General features: G+C 32.7%; 1 protein-coding gene and 1 long non-coding RNA gene across 10 annotated transcripts in view; one reads left to right on the top strand and one right to left on the bottom strand.

Annotated features, from left to right (window-relative positions):
* Window positions 1–14,823, top strand: part of LOC141449860 (frequenin-2) — a 242,879-nt gene that overhangs the window by 166,177 nt on the left and 61,879 nt on the right. For all 7 annotated transcript variants that reach the window (XM_074119740.1, XM_074119739.1, XM_074119738.1 and 4 more), the window contains one exon: window positions 9,237–9,315. In XM_074119740.1, the coding sequence (XP_073975841.1) occupies window positions 9,237–9,315 (79 nt within the window). The remainder of the gene's footprint in view (window positions 1–9,236; window positions 9,316–14,823) is intronic.
* The window catches only part of LOC141449866 (uncharacterized), a 32,802-nt gene that overhangs the window by 10,785 nt on the left and 7,194 nt on the right, over window positions 1–14,823 (bottom strand). For 2 of the 3 annotated variants that reach the window (XR_012455744.1, XR_012455746.1), the window contains exon 2: window positions 1,259–1,342. This is a non-coding gene — a long non-coding RNA (uncharacterized lncRNA). Of the gene's footprint in view, window positions 1–1,258; window positions 1,343–6,661; window positions 6,874–14,823 lie in introns of all 3 variants that reach the window. The other variant, XR_012455745.1, reaches the window with a different exon arrangement.

Genomic DNA, 14,823 nt, shown 5'->3' with positions numbered 1-14,823 from the left:
AACTTTAAATAATTGAATATTGAGAATTTTTATATCAGCAGTTTTGTTTATACCAAAAGTACATATTTCTCTTGAATCCATTCTGTGTATAACCAAGAGTACCTTGCAAACAGCAATGCTGTTTTTTTGCGTTTATTGCGCTACAATCAGCGCATTAGCGCTATAAGTAACAATGATACAATAGAGTAGTAAATGATTAGGTAACGAGTGGAGAAGTTACATCTCTTCACTTGAAAGGAGATCACGAGGCCACTGTCTTTTAAGACGTCTTGTCCGGGTTGTCAGGAAGAGTTCTAGAAGAAAGATTTTGAGCTAGAGGATTTATATGAGATTACAGGCTGAAGTTGAGTTTTCTGTATCGTATTTTAGCAACTTGGGTGAAAAAAGAAATGTTGTCAGTGTGTATAGTCAGGTTGGAGACATAAAATGGAGCGTTTACAATAGTTCGAAGTATTTTAGATTGTAGAGATTGAATCCTTTGGAGATTGGAGCGTTTGGTTGAACCCCACAGCTCTATTCCATATTCCCAGATGGGTTTCAAAATAGAAGTATAAATCAGTCTTTTGTTGTCCAGAGAGAGTTTTGATCTGTCGTCTAAGATTCTTTTAAGTAGTCGATACCGTCTGTTTAGTCTATCGATAGTTCTGTCCTTTTAAGTCTAGTGTGGGGGTTCCAAGAAAGTCTTCGGTCCAAGTAAAGCAATGCTGTAAAGACGAAAATTAAAAACGATTTTAGGGTTCAAACTCTGCATGAGTTAAAGCATGGGAAAGGTTAGTTTTGTGACTACCGAGTACAAAATAAAATGTTTTTAGTAAATATTGTCACAAAAACTTGGAAAAAAAAACGTAGGTCGCTTAAACTTCATAATACAATTAGGATTGCTCCGGAACTGGACCGTAACTTACCGGAAATACACGTTGCTAAAATTATTTCTGTTTTTTATTTAGTTTATCTCCTTTTTAAAGATTTCCTTTAAACTTTATTTACAAATGGTGTATATACAAATCTGTAAAATTTATTGGAATATTTTTTCCCGAAAGATTAATTTTAGGGTAGTTTTGGGAGAGAGAGGTTCCCTCTAAAGTAGATTTCTGTGTAATGAACGACCGTTTAAAAAAAAAAAAAATGTATATTAACGAGGTTTGAATTTGTTTCTCAAAGTCAGAGTTAAAGGAAATGGAGTATACGGAAAAGAAATTTGCTGAATCTGTGAATTTCTTTTGAAAACAGAAGATTTTTTGAAATTTTATGAACTTACCTCTCAAATGGGAGTCTCTCAGTTCTGCCTATGAATCATATTGATAGTTGGGATTATGAAGTATGATTTGTTAGATTATTGTATCTGCAAAAAAATAAAAAAAAAGTGATTAAACTATGAGAGTTGAATTATGTTTTGCACTTGAATATTTTTAAAATAAATAATTTTATTAGCAGTATTGGGGCTAAAAGTGAGTTTTGGCTGCAATTTCCGACCGCCAAGTTGTGTGCCAACCAATTCTATTTGGCAGCAGTGTAAAGTCAGACGTTCTTTGGCTTAACATTTGGGGGACATTATCCCCCATAAAGTTCAAAGCCAAACTTTCACTTATCTTACTTTAGGGCACTAATTTAGAAGTACAGTTTCGTTTCTAATAGCGCTTTAACAACTTCTTCCTGCCTAAAACTAACTGTAAGAAGATGTTGTCTGGCTAGTTTAAGGATCTCTTTGTTATCTCAGCCTTAAAACGCTAACAATATCTACTCGGACTTCCATTATCGCGAGAGAGTTGTTGTTTGAAATTTTATTTATGTTTAGCGGATTCATAGCCATCTCCACATCACATTATCCATAAATCTGTCTTATTTGCGATTGGGACACTTCGGACGACTCCATTCCTAGGACCAAATACTGACACACTTTTAGTACACCTGGTTTTGAACATTATCTGGATTACCATGTATTTTTCTGGCCTGAGATAAGAATTAGAAATGATTCCTAAGCATCTTTAGAATTGAAATAAATTTAGGCTATTATTTCCCATTTTAAAAATATAATTATCGAACTGTGGGGTTCAACCAATTGCTCAAACCTCCAAAGAATCCAGGTCCTTGCAGACTAAAATTCTTCGCTTTGTAGTAAACGCTCCTTTCTACGTCACCAATAAACCATTCACAAAGACTTAAACATTCCTTTCGTCGCACAAGTTGCTAAAATCCGATACAGAAAATTCCATCTTAACCTTCAATCACATCACAATCTACTATTACAATATCTATCTTCCAGAACATTTCCAGACAACACTTCTAGGCGTCTTAAGAAGACAATGGCTTAGCAATCTCCTCTCTGATGAAGAGAGTCAGTAGAAAGTAAAATGTTATTGGAGTGTTACCGCTGGGCAACTTCTCCATTAGTGTTATATGTTGTTTATTGTAATTAGATAAACGATTTAAAAAAATGTAATTTAGGTAGCCTTCTTCCAAGAGTTAATTCTCGTTTTTCATTAACAATTTTTAAATATGTGGTTGTATGCCTTAGTTGTTTTTCAATTAGATTTCTTATTCCAAACTTTAGAAAGAAAAAATCAATTCAGAAGCTTTAAAACTGTAACTCTGGAATTAGTTTTCGCTCTGCAGAAATGTTTATGAAAAGGAACTGTTCCTTGTAGGTGGCATTTAAAAATATACTGATTTCAACTATTTCTTTCTTTCATCAACAATAAGTAGTTGAATTTAATATTAACTTTTGTTCTTTATCAAATTTACGTCATGAAGCCGGTATAATGCTAAAAAGAAAAAAAAATAACCACGGATAGATAGATAGCGAAAGACGAAAACCATTTATCACTCTTGGCACAGCGTATAAAAGATAATTAATTATACGCCTCACCCACGAAGAGACGGTGCTGTAAGGTTGAGAAACTCTTACTTATTTGGCTAGTGGATTATAGATCGAACTAGTTTGACTCTTTGATATTGCCAGCATTGCTTGAAATATTTATCCCCAATGTTACTTGGAAGCAACTGGCTTTTCGCGACAACAAATTTTGGATAGACTTCAAGAGAATATTTAATGAATTAAGAAAAAAAAAGGTTTAATGAATAATAATTGTAGAGTGTTCATCGTTTTGGATTAATTGATAATATCCTTTTCTAGTCAAGCCAGCTATTAGCTGGGAAATGGATTATTGAAATTGAAATACGAGTATTGAACTTTGAACTTTGACTAAAAGATTTAAACCCGTTTACAACTTTATAGTTAACAAACCAAAACAAAAATTGGAATAAAATGCTAGTTTTGATTCAATATTATGTGTTACGATAAAAATAGAGTACGCTTGTACCCAATTACGATTATCGATCCTAGTGGATTTCCTTCACTTACTCACACTCCTTCCATTTACTCTTTCTAATAGAATAATATTTGTCTCGGTCACCCCTTTCTAGAATGGTTTTCTTTCAAGCTACAAAGAATTTGTCATCGGCCTTGTGTAAACTATAACCTCATTGATTACTAATGGCTCATTTTCTGATGGGTTTAATTGGAAACGTCAAATAAAGGAGTAATAACAAAAAATTAATATTAATAAATAATATAAATAATTTTTTTTTATGATTTAAGGAGCGTCAACATCTAGGGTTATTGGCGCCCGGAGCTTTTTTCAGTGCACTGCCGGCCTCCGGACAGTGTTCTCTCGTTACAGACAACACTGTCCATCACCGAACCGTGAGCTGTAAGAAGCTCCTAGGAAGAGAAAATCTAAGGGTCAGCAGCTGGATTCGAACCCGGGACCTCCGCGTGGGAATCCAATACGCTAACCGCATAGCTAATCCCTTCCCTTATGAATAATATTAATTTTAATTTAGGGCAGGTGTTGGTTTAGTGGTCAAGAGCGTAGCTTTGTAAGTGGGCGTTCCCCAGTTCGAATCCCGCGTATGATTACTTTTTATTTGGTAGAAAAAAATTGTTTGTAGTAAAGTATGAGCTTCCGCCTCCGTTCACGACGCCTAATTGGTAATTGGATGTTAAGCCCCGCCTGAAAAAATAGGCGATTACTTTACTTTTATTGGTAATAACACAATATTAACGTGAACTCCTCAACTTAAACTGCAATTAATACAAACCTGTTCAACTCTAAGACAGCTGTATCTTTTAATTATCCGACGGACACCGTCAGAAACCTCATGGCTCTAGTATAATTCTACACGCAAACTTTAACAGACTTACGCACCATAAGCATAAACGCTAGCCCGCAGCAATGAATAAGCTGCAACTTTTTCCAAAATTAAATGCTGCATTTTACCTTGGGCATATTGCCTATAAAAAAAAAAAAAAAAAAAGCATAAGGGCAGATTTAGTCCCTCTGCTCAGACCGGCCACTTTCCAGAGGGAAACGCAACAACCCCAAAGTTACAATAGCGTAGGAGAACGGACCATCAGCTTTCACCATTGGGGTTGCTTAAGAAAGTGGAATCGCCGAGTACTGGAAGGACAACGAACAGCCAGGAGGTCACATCGACTCTTGGCTAATAGCCTAGCAGCAGGCTTCACCCAGCTAGAAACTTAAGCGAAAGGAAAGCATGCTCTTCATCTAATATGGGAACTGGAATTCCCACTATCTACATACTTGGTATATTGTTTATGAGTTCAGAAAGCATTCATACTTGATACAAGAGTTGATAATTCGAAGTTTTATACAAATTACTGTAAAGAAAAAGTAATTTGAGTGTAGAATTTCCAGAAATTTGGAGATAGGGAAGTCTCTATTTAGTAAAAAGTTATAAAATATAAAATTATTTATCTTTTAAAATCTCTTTCATGTCAGATTTGAAGTTATACATCTTGTTTTTCAGATCGAAATAAAAATAGCATTATTATTAACTTATAAATACCACATATTAATATTAATAAAGATTTTTTTATCATATTCAGAACATTATTAAAATGATAAATTGTAATAAATCTTAAAAGTAGAGAAATTATTTATTAGAAGAAAAAATAAAAGGGAATAAATGCTACCACTTTCTTCTAAATACAACTTAATTCAGTGTAAAATTCTCAATAATGCATTGAGGCTAAAGGCATTGCCTTGCTATTCACCCTATTCTACAATAAGTTCCTGCCAAGTTGCTCCGGATATTGAAAAAGGTTCGATTCGGGAAATAGTCAATCTGGACAGGGAAGCCTAAAGTACTAAAAAAAAAAAAAGGAGATAGATGATATCTTTTATATTTCTGAAGATTGAATCCACGACGTAGGTCTGTCTATTCAAGTATTTTACATTTTCTTTTTTCACTAACTCTTTCTATTTGTAAGAGGTAGTGCGTTGACATTTCAGAAAGAGTATTTTAAGCGAATTTCTCTTAAACGTTTTAATTTAGAAGAAAAACTGACAACTATAATTAACTGCAGATCAATTTTCATTCCAGATTTGTTTTGTTTAAAAAACAAGTGTACTGAGCAAGCTCATTCTGAGAGTCGAACATCCCGATCATTAATGATGTAGTTTCAAAAACAAGTGTACTGAGCAAGCTCATTCTGAGAGTCGAACATCCCGATCATTAATGAAAAGTTTAAAATACTTTAAATAAAGTTTAAAAAACTTTTTGTAAAAGAAAGAAAATAAAAATTGAAAAACTTACTGGTGCCACCAATCATCGCAGAAGATACATCCAATTACTTAAAGAATAAGAGAAAACTTCACCGTAAACTATGAAAACTATAAACGTTTGAATCAAAGAAAACAAACTAGTGATTCTCTCTTTATTTCTCTCACAATGTTTCATTCTTTTTAAGTCTTTTCGTTTGAAAAATATTTATCAATGAAACGCTGACTTAAACAAATTATTCTTTTCAACTATTAAGTATTTTGTTGACTAAAGTTGGTAAAAATTTTCATGTTTGACTCTTTGAAATTAAATATTTATTTGTGTAAAAAAAGACTTTTACTTTTGTTGCATTTCTTTAGAAGAGCTCTTAATAAAAATGAGACTAATATGAAAGCACTCCAGTTAATTTCTGATCTCTTTTAACTGATCGAATGATTGGAAATGGAGTTGCGATTAAAGATGGAGAGCAAAATATTAAACGTGTAGTTTGTTTTTATTTAGATGGCTTCAAACAGAAAGTGGTAACCTGTAAAACAAAAGGATTAAAACCGGAATCAGATGGAGAGGTACGATGTTGTTCCCTGATTAGAATGCAATTAAGGGATAGTCGTGCTGACTGGGCATGCTTAGATGGCCAGTTATTGTCACAGAAAATACTATGAACATTCTAAGAGCCAGAATGGTGAGGGGGGAGATAGGCAATCGATATTTTTCTACCTAGGACAGCTTTCCAGTTTTGCTTCTATTAGAGGAGACTGATACTGTCAAGCAGTTGCTTGGAGATTTTGAAGTAAAGAGCTAGCATCTAGGCTCTCAATAAGCCTCCCTTTACTAAATAAGTAAGCCTGAAATTAACTGAAATTAACAACTAAATTTCAGTACGAACAGACTATCCAATGATATAAGCAAACCTATTTCTATTCATCATTAGAGAGACAATAGATTTATTCATGGCCACCAGACTAAATTATACTAAAGATCTCTGAGAACTTGATATTGCAAAACAGGATGGCTATAAACTTTCAAAACTATCTCGAGGTACCACAATCAATTCATGATCAAGTAAAGTACTAACATTCACTCTGAACATCCCAGAAATTCTTCTTATGTCATTTGTTCGTTTCAAAGACACTTCTGCTAAAGCATTATTTTTTGTAATGGAATTTGTAATAGTCATCGTATTTTCCACTGTACGCAGAACTTTGTAAGTTTCTGCTTCTGGAGAAGGATACTCAGAATTTTCTTGATAGGTAATGGATGAAAAGACCTTCGGAAATCTTCTTTAAGCTAGTAACAATAAATATATTATCTTTAGATATCTTGATTAGACAAAATTTAATTTTTTATTGTGGAATATACTTTAATACTGTCTTCTTCCATTAACTTATAATGGCAGTTAAAGTAAACCTAAGTTACAAAAAATGTTGCAGTATTATTTAATATCAACTGTGGCTGTGAAATGTTTTAAGTATTTATTACTACAATAATATTGCAAGTTTCAAGCAAATATTTCCAGACCAGTCTCGAGAAAATTCCTTAAAATAAACTTTTAAACCCATTCTGTAAAGAACCACTTTTGTTTAAATGGTATTTCCTCTTGTAATGTTTTTAATGAAGATGTTCTTGGTTGGTAAGAACTGGAGTGGTACCTAGAGTTAAAAATAACTTTTAAACTTTCCTTCAACAACTTTAGAACCGTCAATAACAATTTTCATGGAAAAATTTTAATTCTGAATTATCTCTTGTAACCTGTGAGGAGATTCGTAATGAGGAAAATTGTAAATATTTAAGTCAGCGTTAGGAAGAAACCTTTTCTTAAAGTAAAGTTCAAAAGTAGAAAAAGTTGGAGCAAAATTAAAGTAAACTCTCAGTTCTAAAACTGGATGAGCATTAAATTGCTCTGATTTCATTGAATTAATATGTTCAAAGGCAAGTATCAGTAATAAATAGATTCATACTTTTGTATAAAAGAGAATATAAACTGATCCCATTACAAAGTTTTCTTTATCGGAAAAAATTTGATAGAACTTTTATAAATTTGTCAGCAACATTTCCTTTCAGTTACAACAATAACGCGGTGAAATCTGAATAGACTCTAAGCAAGTCAGGCTATCTATCTCTAGGGAAGAAAGAAGACGTTGATACTACTTTTGTATATCTTCTTTACTCATGTTTTTTAAGTGTGAGCTCTACAAGTGAGAAAAAAAGTTTTCTCATTTGAATTTCACTGTCAATTCAGCCAACAACTGAAAACACTCAACTCTTCCTTTTAATTTAAGCAAAAAATACAACAGGAAATCTTATTAATGTTTTTGTTGTTAATTCTTTGTGTGTTTATTGTGAAGTTAAAATTAATATTCAATGTGAAATAATATTTTCTATTTCTATAACTCACCTTTCAAGTTTTTCACCCGTGTACGATTTTTATGGTATTTTATGTGTAAAGAGGATAAATGTTGAACTGTTCTGTGACAGTTACGATAGCAATTCACTGGCTTTGTCCATTATTGTTAGAAGTTAAAAAATAAAATAAATAAAAAAAATATCATGAAATGTTTCATTTTACCAACACATTTTATCTGCTACCAAAACTTTAATGGAACTCTAGAAGCTTTTTCGATTAAAATGGATTTTTGCTTAGAATCAGAGCACTCTAGGTTAATTTTTTTAAAACTTTTTTAAACATATTTCAGCATAAAGAAAAAATATTGAATTTTGTATTATTTATAAAAGAGCAATCACACTTTTTTTCTTTTTTTTTTTTAAAAAAAAACCTGATAATTGAATAAAAGCATTTAGACAGGACAAGCATATGTGATAACTTCACAGATTTTTGGCCGAGTTCTTAAACATTACTGATTGGAAGTACTTCTGAGAAAGAAAGGGACGGATAACATGGCGACTCACTCTTCTAGGGACATTCCTTTGAAGTCTATTAAGATCAGTTTTTAAAAAAAAAAAAAAAAAAAAAAGAATATATAAATAAATAATTTATAATAGATATGAAAATATGTATGCATATTCTCACTAGTTTTTAGAGGTTCAGGCGATATGATAGACAAAAAAGTATGACTTAATCTTTCTATTAATAGAGTTCTTTCCAAAGAAAAAAAAACACTAACAGAATATTTTGCTTTAATAAGCGAAATAGGAGCATCTTAGAATCTTAGATCGAAAATGTTGTACAAATTATACTCCATTTGAAGCACACACACCTTTCCAAACACTTTGACTAAGTGAAAATCGATATTACGAAAACCAATAGCATCATAGCTAATATAATCTTATCCCATATTTCAAACAAGACGAACGATGACAGAAAGGACATATTCCTCAGTTTGACTTTAATATTTCATTTACCCTATTAAATATATTAAGAATTCAAATAGCGAGGAATCGGTTCAGAACAAAAAACAACTCCGTTTTTTTTTGTTCTGTACCGATTCCTTGCTTAATATAAATATTTTACGGTCACTAAATTCCAATACAATTTCAACTTTGAAACCCAATTAAAGAATAATTGGCCAAATAAAAAGAAGAGTAATGTTCATTTTTGTTTTAAGTTTTTATTTGCCTTTTATTAAAAATGTTAATAGTATTAAATTTTTTTACGAACAATTTAGTTGAACTGTTTACATGTTTTATTGTAGGATGGGTCGATAGAGTTTGAGGAGTTTATACGAGCGCTTTCAGTCACGTCCCGAGGGAACTTGGATGAGAAACTTCACTGTAAGTCCCATGTATTATTTGTTTTGCATGTTACAAAATTTTAGCACATCTCTATTCTCTCTCAAACTCTCTTCCATTCTATTTAAATATTCAGCATTAAAGTGTTAATACATTCTAAAGTAAATATTTGTGGTATCGTCAGTTGAGGGAAAATGGCGGTACTGGCGCACCTAAATTGTGCCAGAACCCAACACCTCCAAATCTGACCGGGTAATCATCGAGTTCAACGAAGCAGTAAGCCATACCCATCAGGACCATTCTACCCCCACCAATCATCGAATTTGACGAAGCTGAAATCCGCACCATCACAAAAAAAAGAGGAATCGTTTTAAAAGATCTAAAGATTTAAATCGGTATAGATATACTTAGATCTCAGAACTGTTAAATAATAATTTTGTTCAGAATAATGTTTGAAATAAATAGGTTTATGACAGAGAAGTTTAAAATAAACAACAGACTAAAGGGTTTTATTAAGCGTATGCTTATTTTTTCGAAAAATGAGTTTAAAAAAGCACTCACAAAAAACAAATAGGGTGAAGCGACCGGTAATTTAGAGCTTAAAAAAAAATTCGAGTTTCGTTTAGAATATCTTCCGTTATTTTGGCTCCAGGTGTTGGTTGGTACAATTGTGCCGCTCCATTAGATTGTATTATGTATTCAATAAATTAGATTTTTATGTCAACGAAAATATATTACTTTTTTTAAAGTATTTCAATGACCCGGTGATTGACATACCGAATTTTCAATGGTACCAGTGTTTGACTTGGGGTGGCAGCAGTGATTGACTACAAGTATATTCCTGAAATGACCTAAAAAAAATCAAAATACTTTAAAACCATGAATATCACTGTTCAACGCAGATTTTTAACAAAAAAAAATCAGTCTTATTCATAATTAATAACAATCGCTTTTTAAATTGGCCTACCTAAATAATGTAATATTTTTCAACATTACGATTTTTCATGCAATTATTGACGATGAACCCTTATACAACTATCCTACCGGAGAGTTTTAATTAGGTTCAAACCTTCTAGGGCATCTGCGTCATTCAATTATCGAGAAACTTCATTATACAAAACCTTCAAACTAGTATTGGTTACTTTGGCTCAAGAAACAGTTCGCTTATCCTTCTTACTATGATAGGATGACGGTTCCATCTGTTGTTTACTGTGGGCCCCATTTCACAGCAAAACCATCACCCAATTAAAAAATTCAATTCTCAATTTCTTCTCAACTAATGGTTCTGTACTCAAGAAAACTATAGCATGCTACTCAGTAAAATGAGAGTGTGTAAGAGCACAAAATTTCATACAAATAATTTGTTGTTTACTGTGGGAGTTATAAGGGCCCCATTTCACAGCAAAACCATGACCCAAAAAAATTTCAATTCTCAATATCTTCTCAACTAATGGATTTGTATTCAAGAAAACTATAGCATACTACTCAGTAAAACAGAGTGTGTAAGAGCACAAAATTTCATACGAATAATTTGTTGTTTACTGTGGGAGTTATAAGGGCCCCATTTCACAGCAAAACCATGACCCAAAAAAATTTCAACTCTCAATATCTTCTCAACTAATGGATCTGTATTCAAGAAAACTATAGCATACTACTCAGTAAAACAGAGTGTGTAAGAGCACAAAATTTCATAAGAATAATATGTCGTTTACTGTGGGAGTTATAAGGGCCCCATTTCACAGCAAAACCATGACCCAAAAAAATTTCAACTCTCAATATCTTCTCAACTAATAGATCTGTATTCAAGAAAACTATAGCATACTACTCAGTAAAACAAAGTGTGTAAGAGCACAAAATTTCATACGAATAATTTGTTATTTACTGTGGGAGATATAAGGGCCCCATTTCACAGCAAAACCATGACCCAAAAAAATTTCAACTCCCAATATCTTCTCAACTAATAGACCTGTATTCAAGAAAACTATAGCATAATAGTCAGTAAAACAGAGTTTGTAAGAGCACAAAATTTCATACGAATAATTTGTTGTTTACTGTGGGAGTTATAAGGGCCCCATTTCACAGCAAAACCATGACCCAAAAAAATTTCAACTCTCAAGATCTTCTCAACTAATGGATCTGTATACAAGAAAACTATAGCATACTACTCAGTAAAACAGAGTGTGTAAGAGCATTAAATTTCATACGAATAATTTGTTGTTTACTGTGGGAGTTATAAGGGCCCCATTTCACAGCAAAACCATGACCCAAAAAAATTTCAACTCCCAATATCTTCTCAACTTATAGATCTGAACTCAAGAGAACTATAGCATACTATTCAGTAAAACAGAATGTGTAAGAGCACAAAATTTCATATGAATAATTTGTTGTTTACTGTGGGAGTTATAAGGGCCCCATTACACAGCAAAACCATGACCCAAAAAAATTTCAACTCTCAATATCTTCTCAACTAATGGATCTGTGTTCAAGAAAACTATAGCATACTACTCAGTAAAATAGAGTGTGTAAGAGTACAAAATTTCATACGAATAATTTGTTGTTTACTGTGGGAGTTATAAGGGCCCCATTTCACAGCAAAACCATGACCCAAAAAAATTTCAACTCTCAATATCTTCTCAACTAATGGATCTGTATTCAAGAAAACTATAGCATACTACTCAGTCAAACAGAGTGTGTAAGAGCACAAAATTTCATAAGAATAATATGTCGTTTACTGTGGGAGTTATAAGGGCCCCATTTCAAAGCAAAACCATGACCCAAAAAAATTTCAACTCTCAATATCTTCTCAACTAATAGATCTGTATTCAAGAAAACTATAGCATACTACTCAGTAAAACAAAGTGTGTAAGAACACAAAATTTCATACGAATAATTTGTTATTTACTGTGGGAGTTATAAGGGCCCCATTTCACAGCAAAACCATGACCCAAAAAAATTTCAACTCCCAATATCTTCTCAACTTATAGATCTGAACTCAAGAGAACTATAGCATACTATTCAGTAAAACAGAATGTGTAAGAGCACAAAATTTCATATGAATAATTTGTTGTTTACTGTGGGAGTTATAAGGGCGCCATTTCACAGCAAAACCATGACCCAAAAAAATTTCAACTCTCAATATCTTCTCAACTAATGGACCTGTTTTCAAGAAAACTATAGCATAATACTCAGTAAAACAGAGTGTGTAAGAGCACACAGTTTCATACGAATAATTTGTTGTTTACTGTGGGAGTTATAAGGGCCCCATTTCACAGCAAAACCATGACCCAAAAAAATTTCAACTCTCAATATCTTCTCAACTAATGGATCTGTATTCAAGAAAACTATAGCATACTACTCAGTAAAACAGAGTGTGTAAGAGCACAAAATTGCATACGAATAATTTGTTGTTTACTGTGGGAGTTATAAGGGCCTCATTTCACAGCAAAACATGACCCAAAAAAATTTCAACTCTCAATATCTTCTCAACTAATGGATCTGTATTCAAGAAAACTATAGCATACTACTCAGTAAAACAGAATGTGTAAGAGCACAAAATTTCATACGAATAATATGTCGTTTACTGTGGGAGTTATAAGGGCCCCATTTCACAGCAAAACCATGACCCAAAAAAATTTCAACTCTCAATATCTTCTCAACTAATGGATCTGTGTTCAAGAAAACTATAGCATACTACTCAGTAAAATAGAGTGTGTAAGAGTACAAAATTTCATACGAATAATTTGTTGTTTACTGTGGGAGTTATAAGGGCCCCATTTCACAGCAAAACCATGACCCAAAAAAATTTCAACTCTCAATATCTTCTCAACTAATGGATCTGTATTCAAGAAAACTATAGCATACTACTCAGTCAAACAGAGTGTGTAAGAGCACAAAATTTCATAAGAATAATATGTCGTTTACTGTGGGAGTTATAAGGGCCCCATTTCAAAGCAAAACCATGACCCAAAAAAATTTCAACTCTCAATATCTTCTCAACTAATAGATCTGTATTCAAGAAAACTATAGCATACTACTCAGTAAAACAAAGTGTGTAAGAACACAAAATTTCATACGAATAATTTGTTATTTACTGTGGGAGTTATAAGGGCCCCATTTCACAGCAAAACCATGACCCAAAAAAATTTCAACTCCCAATATCTTCTCAACTTATAGATCTGAACTCAAGAGAACTATAGCATACTATTCAGTAAAACAGAATGTGTAAGAGCACAAAATTTCATATGAATAATTTGTTGTTTACTGTGGGAGTTATAAGGGCGCCATTTCACAGCAAAACCATGACCCAAAAAAATTTCAACTCTCAATATCTTCTCAACTAATGGACCTGTTTTCAAGAAAACTATAGCATAATACTCAGTAAAACAGAGTGTGTAAGAGCACACAGTTTCATACGAATAATTTGTTGTTTACTGTGGGAGTTATAAGGGCCCCATTTCACAGCAAAACCATGACCCAAAAAAATTTCAACTCTCAATATCTTCTCAACTAATGGATCTGTATTCAAGAAAACTATAGCATACTACTCAGTAAAACAGAGTGTGTAAGAGCACAAAATTGCATACGAATAATTTGTTGTTTACTGTGGGAGTTATAAGGGCCTCATTTCACAGCAAAACATGACCCAAAAAAATTTCAACTCTCAATATCTTCTCAACTAATGGATCTGTATTCAAGAAAACTATAGCATACTACTCAGTAAAACAGAATGTGTAAGAGCACAAAATTTCATACGAATAATATGTCGTTTACTGTGGGAGTTATAAGGGCCCCATTTCACAGCAAAACCATGACCCAAAAAAATTTCAACTCTCAATATCTTCTCAACTAATAGATCTGTATTCAAGAAAACTATAGCATACTACTCAGTAAAACAAAGTGTGTAAGAGCACAAAATTTCATACGAATAATTTGTTATTTACTGTGGGAGTTATAAGGGCCCCATTTCACAGCAAAACCATGACCCAAAAAAATTTCAACTCCCAATATCTTCTCAACTAATAGACCTGTATTCAAGAAAACTATAGCATAATACTCAGTAAAACAGAGTTTGTAAGAGCACAAAATTTCATATGAATAATTTGTTGTTTACTGTGGGAGTTATAAGGGCCCCATTACACAGCAAAACCATGACCCAAAAAAATTTCAACTCTCAATATCTTCTCAACTAATAGACCTGTATTCAAGAAAACTATAGCATACTACTCAGTAAAACAGAGTGTGTAAGAGCACAAAATTTCATACGAATAATTTGTTGTTTACTGTGGGAGTTATAAGGGCCCCTTTTTACAGCAAAACCATAACCCAAAAAAATTTCAACTCTCAATATCTTCTCAACTGATGGACCTGCATTCAAGAAAACTATAGCATACTACTCAGTAATACAGAGTGTGTAAGAGCACAAAATTTTATACGAATAATTTGTTGTTTACTGTGGGAGTTATAAGGGCCCCATTTCAAAGCAAAACCATGACCCAAAAAAATTTTAACTCTCAATATCTTCTCAACTAATGGACCTCTATTCAAGAAAAC

Source organism: Rhodnius prolixus, unplaced genomic scaffold (genome assembly GCF_049639745.1).
Source record: "Rhodnius prolixus isolate KJV_2025 unplaced genomic scaffold, Rpr scaffold_2, whole genome shotgun sequence".
In the NCBI taxonomy this organism is placed as follows: Eukaryota; Metazoa; Arthropoda; class Insecta; order Hemiptera; family Reduviidae; genus Rhodnius; species Rhodnius prolixus.
This window is presented reverse-complemented; position numbering and strand designations above follow the sequence as displayed.